At 49.3% G+C, this 19,994-nt stretch overlaps 1 protein-coding gene across 7 annotated transcripts in view; it reads right to left on the bottom strand.

Annotated features, from left to right (window-relative positions):
- The window catches only part of SGCD (sarcoglycan delta), a 405,818-nt gene that overhangs the window by 228,485 nt on the left and 157,339 nt on the right, over nucleotides 1-19,994 (bottom strand). For 4 of the 7 annotated variants that reach the window (XM_025200971.1, XM_025200972.1, XM_025200970.1 and 1 more), the window contains one exon: nucleotides 12,748-12,910. The exons of 1 other annotated variant lie outside the window; for it this stretch is intronic. In XM_025200971.1, coding sequence (XP_025056756.1) covers nucleotides 12,748-12,910 — 163 coding nt within the window. Of the gene's footprint in view, nucleotides 1-12,742; nucleotides 12,911-19,994 lie in introns of all 7 variants that reach the window. 2 more of the 7 variants (XM_006021126.2, XM_025200975.1) reach the window with 1 other exon arrangement.

Here is a 19,994-nt window from a genome sequence, read left to right on the forward strand (position 1 = left end):
TGTGGAGGGGGAAGCCTGCAAGGGACACCCATGGCATGTATATCACGCTGCTGCACATCTGCACGCGGGGGAGCCACCAGGCTCCCCCACTTGGAGACATGCACAAACCTTGTGGCTCTCGTCCTACAGGATTGGGCCCCTGAAGCCCCGGGAGCGGCAGGGACCGCTGGTTGCTTCAATGGAGTTAGGACGTCAACCCAGATCTGTTGTTTCCCCTTTGAGTAAGGAGTATTTGGGACAAAATTAGAGCTGATTGCCTCACTGCATGAGCAAGCCATGCCGCTTGCCACCTCTGCTGAAGCAGGTAGGCGGCAGCTTCGAAATAGAAAACCTGTTTGCCTTCAGGTAGAAAAACCTTTGCATAAATATTAACTCCATGTTCGAGATTTGTATCGACCGACTTTGCCTACTCACCGTCTAACACGCAGAACGGAGAGGCATTTTTCCCCCACAACAGAAACTGTTTGCAGGGTCTTTTTTTTTTTTTTTTGCCTGTGATGTAAGCAAATCAATGGGTTTTCACTTGAGATCAGAGGTGTTGCTGCTACCACAACTATAAACACTCAGCTTTGTTCCCAGGAGGGGATGCAGACATAGCAATGCCTAGATCTACATGAGGAGATGAAGAATAGCCTTGCAGCTCAGGCCTTGGGATATCCTCTCTGCCACAGACTGCTCATGCGACGCTGGGCAAGTTACTTAACCAGTCTGCACCTCTGGTAAAACACCTACTCCAGCAGGGCATGTGGTGAGCCATAAATTGATTAAATGCTTGCAAAATGCTCTGATGTTATCGTGCCGGGCACCATAGAAAAGCCAATAATAAATAATATCAGTCCACATCATGGTCTTTAGGCCACTATCAAATGCTTGTGAGCCTCCAGAAAGGACAAAATAGCTTCCAGGCATTCAAGCCAAAGTTCCCTGAGAAAAGTTCGTGGGTGTTCAAGGATGAGCAGCCGCAGCTTTGCTCGCCTGTAGATATATATTTTTTTTCCATGCTTCGTGAAGTGTCACCTTAAAAACTCAGAGCGACCTCCCAGGTGCTCGGGCAATGTGAAGCTTTGGCAGTGATTTTCCAGGAAGCATGGCCTGCTTGACAAGCCTTAAATGAATAAAAGTGATATTATTACAATTATCATTAGGGGGAGATGTCCCTCATCAAAATGTGTCTGGATTTTAATTGACAGGGTCTGGGTTAATCCTGTGAAAATGCCAACGAAAGCAAAGCCTATGGCTCAAACTGATTGTCAGCACGGAGCCACTTCCACCTCTACCCCAGCACAGATTTATCACTCCGTGCACACTGTACTCTTGACAAGGAATGCTTGAATTAATCATTAACGACGAGAAATTCTTCCAGACACAAAGTGACCGGAGCGCATGACTAACCAGCACCCTTCGAGAGCCTGTCTGAACCGAAGAGAGGAACCCATCCGCTCCAACAATTAGCAAAAAAAAATTTTTTTTTTTTTAAAGAAATGCTACCAAGGGACATTTCTAGCACTCTTGAAAGTGGAGGCCAGAGCAAGCAGGGTCCCTTGATACGCCAGTGTGTCTCCTCCGGCAGCTGCAAAGCCAGCACCCTTCAGGTGCAATGCCACCCTTCACCTGCTCTCCCCCAGGCAGGTCTTCCAAAGCACCATGACCCGGGTATGAAGCCATCTCCACTTGCTCTTTTGCTGTGGATCTCTTGAGCGTTGTACTGACGATGGTTTTGCAGGCATGGACCAAGCGGGGAGTCTTCCAACATGCACCCTGCACTCTTTCACAGGCTAACAGCTTGCACGTATATCAGGGTTTTTCCCTTGCTATCCCACCCCAGCTTTCCTTTTTTTAAGACGCCGTCCTGCTATTTGCCACCACGCTTCTGGGCATCACACAAAACAATCCCGCCTGACATCCCTCCTCGTCACAAATCTGCACACGGCCATCCTGCATTATCGCTATTTCTGCATACGACGCTTGTGCGTCGCAACCCCTCTGCTCTCTGTGCATGCAGACTGCGTCAAAAGGCAGTCATGGCTTCAGAGAGTTTGCAGCCCTGGCTTGTGGCGAGAAGTGCACGCAAGCAAACACACGCAGGGAAGAAGGACAAAATAATTGTGCAACCAATGCGGTTTGTACAGAAAGCAGTAGTCACAGCTCACCATCTGCACAGTGGTGGTAATTGCTAAGCCATTTGCTACACATACTTAACTCTTATAATATGTCTACCCTGCAAAGGAAGTGTTATTAACTCAGGTTGGAGAGCTGGAGTAAGCTCATTCAGGCAGCCTAGGCAAGGTAACTCCATTTGTAACTCAGATGAAGAGCTTGCATTCAAGGCAGTGGGAAGCTGGAGTTTCTCTCTCTGTTATTCTGTTATGTTATTCCTCTACGTGCTCCGAGGAGTCGGTGTCTTCCCGGTAACACAAGAGATGACCCACAGCTCATTGAAGACACAGGAAAAAAACCCAAACCCACTGGCTTCACTGGCCTGATCCAAACCCGGGGGCTCCTCCGGCACAGCTGTATAGAGAGAAATGATCATCACCTCACTCTACTTGCAAAGGAGCATCAGGAACACCCTGCCTTGAAGTGATGCATTTCTTGCCATTTATCCTCTGTGCCCTCCGCGTTGTGGCGACTGGCTTTGCCATCCCCACGGGCGGTAGTTTCCCCAGGACAGAGCTCGAGGGCTCACCCACAGATGAGACCGCTCCCTCAACCCCGGCCAGTGCAATCCAGGAGATGCAAGACTATAATTCCCCATCAAACTATGCACAGGAGAAGCGATGCCGGGAAGAAAGGGAGGAGAAGGCTGCACTCAAACTCGGGGCTGCAGGTAGCGACAACTGGAAGCCAACTAGCACTCCCAATCACTTTGCTGGGTGAATCTGGAGTGACTTCGGTTACCCCAGCCATGTACGGGGGAATAGAAAAATGAAAACAGCTCGTTGTTATGGGATGCCTGGACAAGGAGGAACCGAGATGTGGACTAAGGACTCAGTCAGACGGAGCTGCCAGAGGAAAAGAAACAGAAAATGACCAAGCTTCCCCGTCTACAAGCTTGAGCGTTATCAGCTCCAGAGAACTAGCCAGCGGGGTTTCCTCTGGCTTTCTTCCCAGCAGCTCCAGGGGAAGCCCTGCTGTGTGCATTACTCAAAGGAATGGCAGCATGCTGCTGGCTGCAAAACCCTTTGTTTCTCCCAACTATGAAAGGCATTAAGATCATTTCTCTTCCCATTCACCCCCAGGTACTTCACCTTTTTGGTTTTATTATTCCCTACATACACGCACCTTCAGGACCAAATGTTTGAAAGCAAACATTCCTATTCAAGGATGCCAGCAAAAGGGAAAACATCCTCTATATTTTTTCCCCCAATGCTTTTCATGGTCCTGTGCATTCTCCCTTCTGTGTCCACTTCTTTTAAGCCTGTTGGAGCTTCCCCCCCTCCAAAAGACAGCTTTACAACAACATACTGGATGTCTTCGACATCTGGGCAGGCAGGTTTATACCCCCCAGTGCTGCACCAGGAGGAATTGGAGCAGGGTCCTCAGGAAGGCATCCGTGTAAAGACAACAGGGTCAGGGGGCAGCTGAGATGCTCAGGAAGGAAGTTCAACGCCAGACCTCAGCTTATATTTCCAGCTTTACACGCGTGGTTAACTCCACTGACCTCAATTGAGCTGTCACGCATTTCCATCAGCTGGGAACCTAACCCCTTGTAATCCCTACTAGTGACCTTTGGTGCATTGTTTTCAAGATATGTTAGTTCAGACCCCATTGCTCTTTGCACAGTGAAAAAGTTCAAGAAGATGCTCTGCTCCTTTGGATACACTAGGCTGAACGCCTGAATGGTGTAACATGCTCTTCTGTTGTTAACAAACTGTTAGCAGAGCAAACCCGGCCCTATGGCACATTACTTGACGGTGCTGAGGCCGCATCTGGAGTCCTGTGTCCAGTTTTGGGCCCCCCACTACAGAAAGGACGTGGACAAGTTGGAAAAAGTCCAGTGCAGGGCAATGAAGGTGGTTGTGGGCTGGGGGACAGGACTGGTGAAGAGAGGCTGAGGGAATGGGCTGATTTAATCTGGAAAAGAGAAGACCGAGGGGGATTGAATAGCAGCCTTCACCTCCCTGCAGGGGGCTGCAAAAAAGATGGAGCTGGGCTGGTCTCAGTGGGGGCAGACGACAGGACAAGGAGCAATGGGCTCAAGCTGCAGCAAGGGAAGTTGAGGTTGGATATCAGAAACAACTGTCTCACTAGGAGGGTGGTGAAGCGCTGGAGCAAGTTACCCAGAGGGCGGTGGACTCTCCATCGTTGGACCCAGCTAGCGAAAGCCTTGTCTGGGATGATGTAGTTGGGGCTGGTCCTGCTTGGAGCAGGGGTTGGACTAGATGTGACCCCTGAGGTCCCTTCACACCCTCATTTTCTATGATGCTATGAAGCACAGACTACAGCGTTATAAAGACACCTCAGTGGCTCCCTTTGAAGTCAAGGGAACTATTTTCCTAAGCAAAGTTAAGCCCCTGCACAATGGTTAGCTCATTTGGCATCCCTTCAGCTAGTGAAATCGAGGATGGAGACCCACCACCTCCCTGGCTAACCCGTTCCAGTGCTTTGAGGTCTATGTTATAGACCGGTGGTTCTCAACCGGGTGCCGTGAGGCCCTTCCCGGGGTCCCGCTGTGGCTCGGTGCAGTTGCCCCCTTTGCCTCCTGAACAGCAACAGAATCGGAAAGATATACGCTTGTGAGACATCTGCCTGGCTTCAGACTTACACAGCTAAGTACCTCTCGCTCCTTTGAGGTCCGGGCTTTCCATACCCCCAAATTCTCCCATACTTTCCCACGCCTCCTCCATAATGATCCAAGGAAGTGCATCCTTGGCATGCAAAGCAGACTGCGATCTGCTGAGTCTTCACTGCCCTGCTAAAACAACCGGGCATGGGGCTGGGAAGCCACGATGGTACCCAGAAGATACACAGAGCTAAGGTTTTCGGCAATTACTTTTGCAGCTCTTACAACAGCGAGCTCATTCAGGGATACGACTGCCCTTATGTAATTAAATTCAGGTCTATATGGTGCCTGTCAAGCATTGTAATTGCCAGGGGGGTTTTCTCGTCGCTGGCCAGCCTTGTGGCTCATCATGAGACAAATGATATGTCATCCTAACGGGAGCTCTCTCATTCCTTCTCAAATGTGAACAGCTTCATAAGCCCCCATAACTCACGTGCTCATGAGGTGTCAGATGGTAATGAAGTGACTGCCCTAAACCACCAACGTGGAAGGTTGTACGGGGCGGCAGGATCAAGGAAGGAAATGCCTATCTGGATTATAGGAGATGGACCCACCTTAGGCACAGAAATGAACTGGAAGACGGCTAATTGAAGGGAACGCTGCCACCTCGATGGGGCTTCTTGCTCGTTACAGTACGGGTTGGAGGATTCCTGCGATACGTTAATAATGGGTTTGTGCAGAGAGGTCCTAAGAGCTGCCAGGTGGTGAGATCCAAAACCAGCCGCAGCCGATAGGCATGCCTTGCACCCTCCTTCCAGCTCATGCCAAGGTGCAACAAGGCCCCCTTTCTTGCTAGTCCGAGTTGTTGGTGAAAGACCCACTGCCTAAGGCACCTGGCCACACTGCGGTGCGTACCCATGCTAACCTGGGGGTGCAAGGAGCAGGAGGCCTGGAGAAGTAGTCGTGCGTGTGACCCAAGACTGCCAAGAGGAAGAGCTTTGTGGTCACGCAGTCTCCAAGCAGGGGAAGTTGAGTGAGCTAATTGCCGTCTATTCTGTTCAGGGAAATGGGGCCGGGTATGCATTTGGATGTGACCTTGCTTATGTACAAATATATGTATTTGCCATTTCATCCCCCAGTTTCTCATTCTAAAAACACTGCCCCCAAAAACCCCCAAATGTTGGATAGCTGCTTGGGCCAAAGGCACGATATCATGTTCTGCTGTACAGCGGTCCCCATTTAAAAGTCAACACTTATCACCTACGCGCTATACTGTAGGCTTGGGTCTCATTGTCAAAGTCAATGCCACATTGCCTACACAAACAACACAACGACCAAACCAAAACCTACTTCAAAAAATTTTAAAAACCCAAAAAACTCTGATGCCCTTTTATCCCCCAAAACTGATAATTAAAAAAAAAGTTTCATGGACACTGATAAGCAGGGCAATAATATAACCTGCAAAAAAAGATTACTTCTGATATTTTAAAGAAACGCCAATCTGCTGCCAGTGAGGAGCACCGCACAGAGAGCGGATTGCAGCAGAAGGTAGGTGTTTCGGAGCCACGCTGGCTGGAAAGAAGGCATTCGCTTTAGCTATTTGTGCAAGTATTCAGATGAGACCGAACGTGCTCAGACTTCAAGAAAACACTCAGCCCGCCTGTGCTCAAACTGGGGAACCTTGGCTGCTTAGAAAATGGGTTAGCACAGTCATCCAGAGCAAATAATTGGATAATTTCCCTCATATCAACTACTTCAGGTGACCCACCTGCTGCTAAGGAGGTTGCTGGGTTTGTTTGCAGTAGATAATGAATGGGGGCCTGTTGCTTCCCCTCCCTCGGCTCTACTTGCTGGCTCCCTTCTTGAAATAAAACTTAAAGGAAAGCACTCGCTGCTCTTCCTGCTCAGAAGAAAAAAGCAGGCGGCGATGGAGTGAAGAGGGGACAGTTTAATGTACAAGCCGGAGCCCTGAACAAATGGTGCTGGTACAGGACTTTCACCTTGCACGGCTGATTTAAAAGATATTGCTCTTGTATTAACTATGCCCCCCACTTTGCAATGCTTTCCCACCTGCACCGCGGTGCTCTTGTAGCGCTCTCTGTTATGGAGGGCGAGGGCCGTTCACTTGGCTGCGAGCTCAGGGCGCAAGCCTCCAAACAAGTCAATGAAGTCAAGGGGCAGCCAGTTTCTGGGTCACAAACTACAGACAAGACCTCCTCTTTCAACCGGCAAGACCCTGACCTATTAAAGTCCCGCAAGGCGTGAACGTAGCATCCCGGACCTGTCTCGTTTTGCACAGCAGCTCAGAGGTCACCTTCACGCTGGGATTGTCAGTCCAGTACAGATATCCCAATAGCCCGAGGCAGCCTCGATCTAAATTACGTGGTTTTCTAAAAGCAGCGTAGTTTGGGTCGGCAGCAAACAGACCACACGTTCGCCCTTTGGAGGGGGGTGCAAATCTGAGACTGGGTTCTGCCATTTTTAAACCAGCCTGTGCGCACTGAACTTCTGTTATGGGTATAGATGGGTTTCCGATCGCTTATACTGGTCAAGGGGCAATGTCTGTACCTGGCCTAGGTGTCGATCGCTAAAGATAACTGTGCGGAAAGGGAAGTCACGGAGGAAGCTGAGAGGGCAAAAGGGGAAGGGAACTGGAACAGCTATGTAGCTTATTTCATGCTGACCACCACCATATCGTGAAACACGCTGGCACCGAATAAAACGGCAACACTTCTGATGACCTGTAAGGTCCCTTCCCGCCCCAAACAACCATGAAACTATGATGCAGCGGAGCAGGGACCATGCAAATCACCCAAATTTGAACATCCCTGACACAACCTGGGATCATCTCTCGCAGGCTGGATCCGATATGTGCAAGCTGGAGAAGGCGCTGGGAGCAGGGACAGATACAGCTGCAGCACTGGTAATCCCGAGAGCACAGGGAAGGTATGAGGGGTGTACTTGGTAGCCGTGTTGGTCTGAGACAAAAAGACATGCAAAAAACGAGAACCCTTGGTTCCAAAATGATACCGTTTCTTAGACCAGCTGGAAAATCGCAAGGAGGTACGAGGCTCGCGTGCTGCTAGCAGAGGCAGCCAAGTCAAGAGGGCGCATATAATGGGGTCCTAACCTTGGTTAGATTGCAATACAGCTAATAGATAATAATCACAACATTTATAGATAATAATCGCAATATTTATGGACAACAGAGAGTGCTTTTTGGTACTTTTAAGTATAGGTCCAACAAGACAAAGTCTGTTCCAGGACCGATTTCTTGAGTTTCAGGGTAGTTGTTGAGTTTCTCATTTTCTTTGCGAAATTCAGTCCCGTTCCGCTGATGATATCTTTTTTTTTTTTTTTTTTTTTGGGGGGCGGCCTCCAAGGTTTTTTTTTTCGGGGCCTCCTCTTATGATATTTTTTTTTTTTTTTTTTTTGGCGAGCGTGCTCCAAGGTATTTGTTATCGGAGCCTGTGCTTCGGCATACGTCAGTGTGATGGATTCAACGAAAGCCCTGTCGGGACAGGTTGGGTGAATATAGCTGCAGAAGTGGTGTCATCAGAGGACTTGATAGGTTAGCAGCGAGTCTGCTGATGCTGCAGCAAGACGTATAAAATATCAAAGCCATCCTATTTCCACATCCTGGCAAAATAAGTCCAGACAAGCACTTGGAAAAGATTCGCTGGGATATTATTACTTGTGCAAAAAATACTGCCTGACTTTTTTTGCTACCAACACACGTGCGGGAAGCGAGACAGCACACAGCCCTACCTTCCTAGGAGAAAGGCTTTCATTTGGTAAAACTCAAATCATCAACACCACCAAAGCATGCACTCAAAATCTTTTCTTTTTCTAATTTGCCTTTGCTAATGCCCTGCACTTCAATGTGGAAGTCCACACCGATTCTGCAGAGATTGGATTTGCGCGTAGCAGAAAGTGAAAAATGTACAGACATCGCACGCTCGCAAGGGGCGACTGATTTTGCACGCCTCAAACACAGAGGGTCGCATTGAGCATCTCATTTCTGGTACCCAGACTTTGAGGCAGGTAAAGCCAGTGGCTGCTTTAATGTATGAAGGCTTGAGTCAATACAGCTGACCATCCGTGCAGAGGGATTTCCACCAGCATGAATTCCCTGCATAAGAGCTGCGACACCATGATTTAGACAAACAGAAATAGCAATTCAATTAAAGTCAAACTAAAACTAAAAAGGAGAGCTCCCATAACAGCTTCAACCGAAAAAGGTGAACTGTGTCCGGAAATCAGAAGACGATTCATTGCTGTGAGATCTGTGAGACACCTCAAAGACACTTCCCCCCCCACCCCACTTCTACTTGCAAGATTAAATTTAATAACTATATTTAAAGAGTACTTAAGAAACAATTTCCTTTGTATTAATTGTGCCTCTTCAACAGAACAGAGCCTTTTAAATAATAGCATTCTAATAATCCCAAACCAGGCAATTTAAGAACAAAATATGACTATGTTATTGGGAGAACGGTTAAAAACAATTGTGTATACAGTAAGATCATCAGCGTAATTACATAAGCGTTACTAAAAGGAAATCAGCCTGTCACACACGAGCAAGCAACATTATGCTGCAAAGATTAATATTTTCAACTAAATGTTATGCCAACATATGGGGTCATTTCCACTAGAGCTGCGGAGCAATGCTTAGGACCCGGGGATTAGTTGCCTTCGGGGACTACAGGTCCCCCACAAATGAATAATCTTATCATTAATGCTCTGGAAATTTGGAGAGGGGCATCAGGGTATGAAAAGGAAGCATGGCCCAGTGATTAGAGTGGTAGTCTGGAGCTAGGAAGCCTGTGCTCTGCCACTGATTTTCTATTTGACCCCAAGCAGGTCATCCAGCCTCAGTTCCCCATCTGTGAAATGGGGATAAACAGCATTTCCCTTCCTCGCAAAGCTTTTGCGAGAAAATGCACCTTTAAAGACTGCAAGGAAGTAAAATATTTCAATAAGGAGGGCTGCAAGCATCCCAGATGGAAGCAGACGGTGAAATGGTGGTGAGCTGGCGAGATGTAAAACAGCAGCGTTGCCAACTCTTGGCATGTCAGTGCACGTTTTTAGTGCGATCGGCAACACAATCCTTAAAAAGCGCCAGCTTCCAGAGTCAGGTGATTTCAGGAAATCTCAGCTTTCATTATGGGGGAAGTGTTTAGCTCTTATAGTTGCAGAGAAGAGGGTGAAAATGCAACCGCAGTGCAGTCTCTGGGCTCTGATGCCTGAATTAGACACATGCACATAGTCTTTAAGCCAATCTCATCTCATTCTTGGCCCTAACTCATGATTTTTGAGTGCTTGGTTTACCAGTATTAAAATAGGCACAAGTAATTCCTAGGGGAAATGCTGAATAAACATGCAAAGGGAAAGTGCCTATTGGGAAAAAAAAAAGCTATCCTGCTGCCGCTACAGACCCGGAGAAGCTCTGCCAATCTGATACCAGAAAAATACTCAAGTCACAGCTGCAAAGCAGCCCTTATCGTTCCTGACGGAGGATTGCCTGGCCTTGCAAAACCCTATTTGCACACACAGCTGGGGAACAGAGGATTTTTTCCAGGTAGGCACCGTTATTGTCATAATGAAGGGCAGCGTGCACAGCTCCTACCCACAGGTTGCTCACACTTTTGGCCCATCTCACACAGGTGCCCTAATGGCATTGCACACGTCACGGACCAAAGCTAGAGAGGCAGCAGCCAGCGTGCTACAGCCGTTCTCTACTTTTTCCCCCTCCAGCCAGAGACACTGAAGCTGCATGAAAATCAGATTCGAGTCCTCAAAGCCCGGCAATAGATCACTCCACATCCTCCGGCATCCCAGCCTTTCATGTACCAAAGCAGCCAGCAACGCACACATACCGATTGATATGCTTTCAATTATAAATATAAAGCCGAAAAATGTGGAAGACAACAGGCTGCCCCGATTCCCAGGTGAGAGGCAGGTAAACTATTCCTCTTTAGACCGGCAACTGTGACCTTGATTGCGGAAGATCCCTCCTGCTGCCTCCCTCACCGGGGCGTGGGATCACAAGGCCAGCCATTTTTCTTTCCTTCCTGAGCAACAATTTACAACTCCCAGCCTTAAAAACAGGAAGTTTGGGAACAGAGAAATAAACTGTATTTTTTTTCCATGGTGGGAACTGGAATTTCCATGGGATTCCCCTTCTCGAGCCATACAGACTCTGGCCAGTCAGCGGTACACATGGGGACAAGGACTTGGCTGCGTGTGCACTGTCTGTGCACACTGGAGGACCTGGAGTACAACACAGCTCTGCAGGGCAGGGCAGAAAACCATCAGGTGAATGAGGACTCGTGCCCTGGTATTAATTGGTGATGCAGTACTTGCTTTGGGACTCTGCACTGTTATTCTCTGTGCATTACTGGCATAAGAGCATCACAGAAGGCAGAGTAAATGTGCACTTTTAGAGATGAACTAAATATAGAGCACAAGCTTCTGTGAATCCAAGTTCACTTCATCAGGTCTCAGCACTGCAATCATCGCTCTGGGACTGGGCAACTCCCTTCAGCTCCACCATTTCTCTCTCGTTCCTGCCCTCGGCCCCGAGATTCCCCTTCCTTCCGCAACCGTCACTCCTCCCAGCTGCACGCAGGGCAGAAGAGCAGCGTGTCCCAGCCACCGCTTCATGGGGCTGGTGCTCCAGATTGCTATGCCTAGGTCAACCTGTTAGGAACCAGTGATGTCCACTGGACAGCACTTGTCTAAAGCACAGAACCAGAGAAAATTCGGGTGGGAAGGGAGCTCAGGAGGTCACGTCTAGTCCAACCCCCTGCTCCAAGCAGGACAGCATCCCAGCCAAGTGCTGGCATGAAAGGTTTGAAACCATGTTGATCTTCAAGCAACACAGCCCTTTGCAAAACTCTACCTTGCACCCCGTCCTAAACTCCTCTGTACACAAATATTACGAACGCGGCGCCAGCGGGGCATGCGAACGAAGCCTTGTTGTTGCAGAACAAGCCTTATTAGTTTGGTTATGCTGCAAAGCACTAAACTGAATGCAAGTCCTCATGAACTTGCCTCCCTCACCTACCTGGAGGCTTTTTAAGATACAAGTCAGTCATTTCTATTTGGACTTTCCAATGGTATTATGTTAAGATGGAGCACTATATCACTACTGCACAGGTATATCGAGTCCACCTCCCTGTTCAGACAGGAATAAGAGCAACATCTCTGTATATTGTTTAAAAAAAAATTATGTCTGGTGCAATTGCATGGAAACTGGAATGAATGCTGTGTATTAAAATAAAAGGTTTGCACCATGGGAATAACACAGCCTCAACAAAAGGAAATGTGGTAGTGAACACAGTTATTTGAAGAGTTTCCCTATACCTATTACATGTTATGTCAGCCTTTGTCCCCGACATATTATTCATACATTGGGATTTTTCTTATGACCCCGCATCCAGCAACGTCGAAGGTACATTTCCACGTGGCATCACAACCTCTGCCCACAAAATGAGCGTCCCAAGAGATCAGTGACCCCCTTGTAAGAAACCAGCATAGCCAAATCCACCTTAGGCCAACACGGAGAAAATAGCAACGACAGTAGAGGGAAAGGCCAGTGACTGGACCCCAAATGAGGTTGTGCGTGTGTGTTTGTATTCTCTCCGGCCTTCTGAACTGCAGGCTTAAGTGTGATGCATCAAATGCAATTTTCAAAATGCAGGTGCCTATCAACCAGGCGACATCGCAACCCACCATACACTTATATGAGTTTCTTCCATAAAAGCTCTGGGTATCAACATGCATCTCACCCAAGTCAATAGGTTTAAAAACACTTTGACCTTGGGGAGTTTTCCCCGGATCAAGAGAGCGCAGAGGTTATTCACCGAGGCAGCGCGGACTGCTGTCACCGCCAGATAAGTGCAAAGAGACACGGTTTTGAAGGCTAACGATTGCTCTGCTTTCCCGTAGGCAGGCAGGCATTCAGAAAACACGTAGGAAGACACAAAGACACACACAAAAGGCCGAATCATGTACCTTACCGACGCTGATCGTTCCGAATCCTGAACACAATTAGTTTCGGAGCCGCATTGGAGTGAAGGTAAGGGCCTCAGGCGGTCACCATCTGGAAGTCCGGACAAGCTCCCCGCAGGCTCCAGGACAGCCTCCGGTACGTCCCTGAGGATGATGCAGCGTCCTCCGGTTCTTCAGAGCCGCAGCAGGAAAAGAGGCCGTTCGGAGAGAGAAAAGAAAGAAGGTGCGACATTGAATCCCGGGGTCACTTGTTCGGCACATTCAGAACAGAACAGGAGACAACATCTCATAGGAAGGAAATGTCAAGCCAAGACACAGAGTCTGCGACCATCCATCATGCGCGGCGCCTTTGGAGGGCACTCGCTGAATTTCAGAGTCGTGGTGCAGAACTGCTCTTACTTTCCGGTGCTTCCACCGTGCCTTTAGACCAGGAAACAAACGCCCGACTTCATGCACCGGGCTCCTGGGAAGGCAAGGACCAGCAGATGCTTCGGGATAGGTTTAAAGAGCAGGGGAACCCCTTCCCAGATGTCCCGATCAAACCACGGGATTTAAAAGTGAGAGCAGACACTTCCAAGCAAACAACTGTGACATTTGGCAGTTTTACAGCGCCTTTCATTCCAACATGTCTGAGTCCTTAATCGTCAGTAATCTGGTCTGCATTAAATCAATTATTAATTTATTAGGACACCTTTGTGAGCTAGTAGCGGCTGGCCGGAACAGAAGTGGGAGCCTGATATTAGTCTTTTAAGTCGGTCTAAACAGTTAAGTTATTGGCTGGTTTTTCCAAGATCCCAGACCCCCAGTAGCTCCCACTAGCACAACTGGGAGCATTCAACGAGGTCACGAAAGAAAAAAAAAATGAGATGACTGTTACTTAGGTGTCCGAATCCACATGCCACCACCTAGTTACAGGCAGCAAGGTTCAAAATATCTAGGCTACGCGATCTGCTCCAGACTGCAAGTGAAGAACTCAGAAAAGTATTCACAATGTCAAATATCCATGATTATTACTGATTTGTTTTATGACAGCTTTAGAGACCCAACCAAACCCAGGGGTGTGCTGCTCCAGAGGAACTAGGTACGCTAGACGAACCTTGGCTGGGACGATGGAGTTGGGGCTGGTCCTGCTTGGACTCCTGAGGTCCCTTCAACCCTCCTTTTCTATTATTCGATCTATGTGAAGAAATACAGTGTATAAATGGGAATAGGTCTTCTCTTTAAGCCTTGCGTCTGAGGGAAGACACTCCACACTGCGCATTGAACATAGTCTCATTGTGGCTGCAACCGAGGCAGAAAGATGCTAACTCCCTGCCAGTAATAAGAAAAAGAGTAGGAGGCCAAAAATAAATAAAAAAAATAGCACAGACCACACAGTGCAGTGGCAGATTTGTGTCTAAAGGGTTCCTTAAGGAGAAGTCAGTCTGAAGTAGCTGCACAAAACCTCTGTGGGTATGGACAAATGTGCATGCGGAGCTGTCTGAAAAGAAGAAGGGGGAATTCGTGCTGCGAACCCCGGCAGCTGTACAAGGCGGGAGCACTGCGAATGGGCAAACCAGCGCCGGCTGCTGCCGCCGGGGCTACAGGTGGAGGAGCAGCTTCACTACTCTTGCAACGCCCCGCTCCTGTGCACACGGAGCTGTGAGGACGTAATGCTCCCAACCAGCAGCTCCCCTGCTGAAACCTTCATAGGATCCTAGAAAAGGAGGGTAGAAGGGAGCTCAGGAGGGCACATCTGGTCCAACCCCTGCTTCAAGCAGGACCAGCCCCAACTACATCATCCCAGACAAGGCTGGGATTTGAAAACCTCCAAGGATGGAGACTCCCCCACCTCTCTGGGTAACCTGCTCCAGCGCTTCACCACCCTCCTAGTGAGAAAGCTTTTCCTAATATCCAACCTCAACTTCGCTTGCTGCAACTGGAGCCCATTGCTCCTTGTCCTGTCACCTGCCCCCACTGAGACCAGCCCAGCTCCATCCTCTTTGCAACCCCCTGCAGGGAGCTGAAGGCTGCTATCAAATCCCACCTCGGTCTTCTCTTCTGCAGACTATATAAGCCCACTTCCCTCAGCCTCTACTCACCAGTCCTGTCCCCCAGCCCACAACCATTTTCATTGTTCTCCACTGGACTCTCTCCAACATGTCCACATCTGTTCTGTAGTGGGGGAGCGCACAGCTGGACACAGGACTCCAGATGTGGCCTCCCCAGTGCTGAATAGAGGGAAGAATCACTGCCCTCCATCTGCTGGCAACGCTCCTACCGATGCAGCCCAGGATGCCAGTAGCTTTCTTCCAAACAAGGGCACACTGCTGGCTCCTGTTCAGCTTCTTGCCCTCTTATTGTCCACTGTAATCCCTTTATTATGCACTCTACCCCCCTCTCTCATTTCACAGAAACCCCTGAAGTGGACCAGACTTACCTGGAAAACTCAGCCCACCTGCAATGTGAAAACAAACCCTGGGGAACAGCAGGTAAGTAGAGGGGTCGTGAATATGCATAAGGGAGAGAAAGCATTTGCCAAGCACAACAGCGCAGGAAAGCCCACGCACAAACCGGAGCCGCCGTGGCCCAAAAGCAGAGATGGGCGATCCGTATGGTGCAAATTAAAGCTACTGGTTTGTGCCGTAACGTAAAGCCCAGGTGACCTCCCTCGTTTCACTGGGGCTGCTCCTAAGCGAAGCAAGCGCGGGCAGCAGGGGCAAGGCCTGCGTTTACTGGGTGACATTTGTGCGTCAGGGAGGGCTGCGCAGACCTTTGGGCTGGCGCTTTATTTGTATTTCTGCTCGACTGCTTCCAGCTGCCGCCTTCGGGCTCAGACAGGGAGGGGAAAAGCAGACTGTCAGATCTCCCATTCCTTTCCATCCGGGGCACAATGGCCTCGCTCCCAAACCGAGCGCGCAAAGCTAGGGTGGGCATGTGGGGCTTGAAGGGATGCTGAGCACAGCGTGGGTGAAGGGACAGCTGAGGCGGTAGCAGCAGGACCTGCTTTTAAGGGACTTCATCGACAGGGGACAAGAGCCACAATTATTCCTCCCTTGGTATAGGGTGGACCAGGCTCTTTAACCCTGGTCAGGAGCAAAGCCCCAACAGACGGACAAATGCATCGTCTCCTTTGCTTCTGCAACTGAGCTGGCTCCAAACATACCGGCACTTGCCTTTCCTTTGGTGCCTCACTCGGCGTAACTTTACTGTCTCGCGAGACAGACAGATGCCTACTACTATCCTCTGCAAATTGCAATGCGATAAAGCAAAAGGAGGAAGCTAATTCCTCTCTTTCCCATCTTACCTTTAGTGTATTTGTTCTGCCTTTCAGTCAATACAGTCACGGGATCACATTGCCGCCGCGGGAGGAGCCCAGGAGCCTGGTCTCCAATTGCATTTTTGAAAGCTCCTCTTTAGCACAGCCTGACAAAGCAACGCTGCTCGGGAAGGAGCAGTCGGCACGTCGCCCTAATGCACTGCTCTGCAGGCACCCAGGAGTGTCGATGGGGTCCGAAATCCTGCAGTGCTGGAGGGATCCTAAATGGCAGCGCAGGCAGGAGAGCGTGCTTTCAGCTCGTGGCAACGAGAAGAAAAAGAGCCCCTCCATCCCGACCGCTGCCATTACAGGAAACAGCAGCAGCAAGTTGGAAAACGCTAGTGGAGAGCCCATCCAAGCACTTGCCCGAGCCAGACGTTGGAAGGATGCAATAATAATTTCCATCCTCCTGCGTTCCCTGTGGACCCAGGGAACCAGCCAAAATTAGGAGCAACAACGCTCCAGCATCATGCCCTCTCTCCAGCTTCCATTTTTAGTGCCTACGGTGGGATGTCCCTGTGGAGGATGATTAAAGGCATGCCCTGGTCCTGCCAGGTTCCCCAGAAGGTAATGCAGCAGGCTGTACAGCCCGGTGATTTTATGGCTGGCATTTAGAGAGAGACAGCAATCGGTACCACCCGGTCAGTGGTCCATGGAGCCAGGCAGCTCCTCCAACCACGACCAAAAGGCTGCAGGGACAGAGACTGAGAGGCCTGGAAGACCACCAGCCTAGGAGCCGGAGGAGTCACAGGATCATGCTCCTTTTAAAGAGAAATTAGTATGCAAGACTGATAACGATTGCAAACCCAAGCAAACGAGGGCCTGCCCACCTCCAACCCAGCCAGGTCGCCTTTGCTGCCAGCCCCCACGTCCTTCCCGCCACCCTATGCCCCACGCGGAGACTTGTACAACACACGGCAAGCAAACATTACCGGGCAGCAGGTGTTCGCTGCAAGACCGGCCGGTCTTTCCTCTTAAAATATTAATTACAACCTCCCCAAATGCAGTTGAAGAAATTATGTTGGGCCTGGAAAAGATTAAATACGTCTGGGATCAGGAGACTTGAAAAGAGTTGGAACCGTATGTCCTTTGGCTAAATATGAAAGCTTTTTTTTTTTTTTTGCTTTTTTGCTGCCATTCTGGGCTTTAAGTAATGGACGGGGGGAGTGGGCACGTATGTGCCTTTACTTCCTGCCCTCTCCCCTTATAGCTCAACTTGAGCAAGCAGCTACTGCTCAAATATATGATCCCTGCAGCAGTGCAGGAGCTCGGTGGGAAAGGAGGGTGCTCAGCACCTCGCAGGAGTCCTCAGGGGCCAGGCAGGCACATGTACCTCTACATTTCGGCTCTAATCCTTCCCCCACCTGCACGACCGTCTCCTGGGAGCTGTAGCCCCCCGTGATTTATCCCGCCGGCCTCCTCTCCCCTTAATTTGGTTTAAAGCCAAAACTGGCAAAGAAGTGAATAAAATGAGACTTCCGATTCCCTCCTTCCAGACGGCGCGTGTTAAAAAGTTGGTAGCGATGCCACTTTGGGACCTCTCCAACGCTAGCGCTCGTGGGCACGGCCGACAACTGCTTCCCCGCCACGCTGCCGTTCGGAGCAGCTCGGTGCAGGGCGTAAATCAAACAGGAGGCTCTGGCAATAATGACACTCGGCTCTTTTGGGGCATTTCCCTTCCCCAGCAGCCATGCACGAGGTAGAAGGCAGCACAGCAATCCCAGGGATGTGCAGATAATTAACACCTGCTTACCATGGGATGTTTGCGGTGGGCCTGCGGTGTGATAAGCTACGCTTCCATTTCCATTCAAGCTACGGGACGTCGGTGCACGATAATGGCAAAAGGCAGCGAGGACCTCGAGAGCTGGATCTAACCGAGCATGGGGATGTCGCTGCTTCTGGTGTTTCTCTATTATTGTTCAAGGGCAGCCCCACAATATTTTCAGAAAATGAAATACGGACGCGGGCTGCGCAGCCTTGTCATCCGAGTTATTCCAGCCGCTGGGCTGTCTCTACCTTCCCGGGCTAACGCTCACGCAGACGCCGCGTCGGGCAGGCTACTTCCAGCTTCAAAGGAATAAATTATTTCTGGGGTAGCACCCTGTGGAAATATTTGCAGTGTAAAATACAACAGGCACCTGCAAAAGAAAACAGCTCGTGTTCGCAGAGCTGCATTTTTCGCTTCCAAAGGCGGAGAGTGGAGTTAGCTGGTCCCAGCTTATAAGTCAGACCTATTAGTATTGTCGTGGTTATTACAGACCTGCTGGTCCCAATAAAAGAGAAGGGAGGCTGCAGCGGCCCCACCGGAGGAAAGCGCTTTCACTCGCACGTTTGCATCCATCCTGATGCAGAAAAGCACTTGAGCACTTAGACTCTCTGCCCCAATTATGGTATATTCCCTCCATTCGGGTTACAGTGGGAAATGACGGGAGTGCACGTGCACGTTGCACGCCGACTTCACTGGGATCTGGGCACGGGCGAGAAACGAACGTGCGAGCATCCATCGCACTTCACCCGACTCGGCGGATCTTTAAAGAAAAAAAAATCCAGTTGTCTCGACAGTCGTAGAAGGCTCCTATTCAAGGCTCCTCGAGGTGGTTACGCTTCTTGATTTAATGCCATTTGAAGCAAAGTCTTCCTTTGGCCCAGCTCAGAAAGAAAATGTAAATACCAAAAAAGATGGGTCCTTAATCTCATCGATGCGGTTAATTCAAGGGGGTTATTTTGCATGATGTACGTGTTGTTAATTGGTCACCTAAGGTCTCGTCAGAGCAAGCCAGAATCCAAGGGCACTCTCAATTCTTCCTCCCGGGTCTCTCCGATTGAGGGGGGAGGAACCGATACATCACCTGCCTCCAAAAATACTCATTTTGGTGGAATGCCACTGAAACAGTTATTGCTCTCGGGGCAATAATCGAAACAGGAAACTCAAGTATCTTGACTGTCGGGAGAAGAATTTCCAACGAAACCTTATGTGCTGTAACATTAGATGATTCACATTCACCCCTTCTGGAAATCAAGAGATTGTCCCCCCACCGTGAAAAAAATGAACTAATTTTCTCCTTTTCTTCAACTTGTTGGAAAAGGCAGCCTTCCCAGACTCCTGATGGATCTTCCCTCCCATCCCAACTGGTTTGTAACAAGAACTCAGCCACCTTTTTTGTTTTCTCATGGACCAGGCCAGGAGCCAAATCTTTCACCGTGGGTATGTCTATACAAGACGTTTTACTGAGCAGAAGACTAATTAAAGCGTCACCATCTACACATGCACGCATTTACTGCGCAGTAAATCTAAGCTAACGTGCAGACGCGCCCAGTGAGTCTTGTTCTCCATTTCTAAACCAGCTTTATTCCACTTTCGCCTCTCCCACCACGCTCAACCTTTTTGGTCTGCGCCCGTCTCATTCGGATTACCGAATCAGTTGTTGCTCACCCATGAAGTTCGTCGACCTAGGCTGTCTCCTACATCACTACTTGAATGTGAGCTTTGCCCCTGATGCTAATGGATACAGAATGAGGGAATGGAGTAGACGTATAGGACTTGATTTTCCCTTGCTATAGAAAACCTTTTACCTGACTCAGAAAGATAAAACCTGGGGCATGTTTTTCCCCAATGCATGGGTCAGACCTTTCCTTCATTTTGGAAGATGAGTTTAATGCATATCGAGTCCCAGGACTATAGGGACACCATACAGGCAGATCCCACGACAGCACTTTTCACTGCCACCTTCACATGGCACATCCCTCCATCGCCCGTCAGCCTGGGCATGACGTACTTTAATTGCACCAAGTGCATTGGTGTTTCATTAAATACGCTCATACAAAATGCTTTCTATTTTTGCTCCAGAAATGCTTCCTCTTTTCTCATTCTGGTTTCCCCTCCACCGTTGACAGGCGCTCCTTTATACATGTTTTCTGGGGTATTTTCAAGAGCTCTGCTCTAGCTCTGCTCCTGCT

This window comes from Alligator sinensis, unplaced genomic scaffold, assembly GCF_000455745.1.
Source record: "Alligator sinensis unplaced genomic scaffold, ASM45574v1 scaffold550_1, whole genome shotgun sequence".
NCBI lineage: Eukaryota > Metazoa > Chordata > Crocodylia > Alligatoridae > Alligator > Alligator sinensis.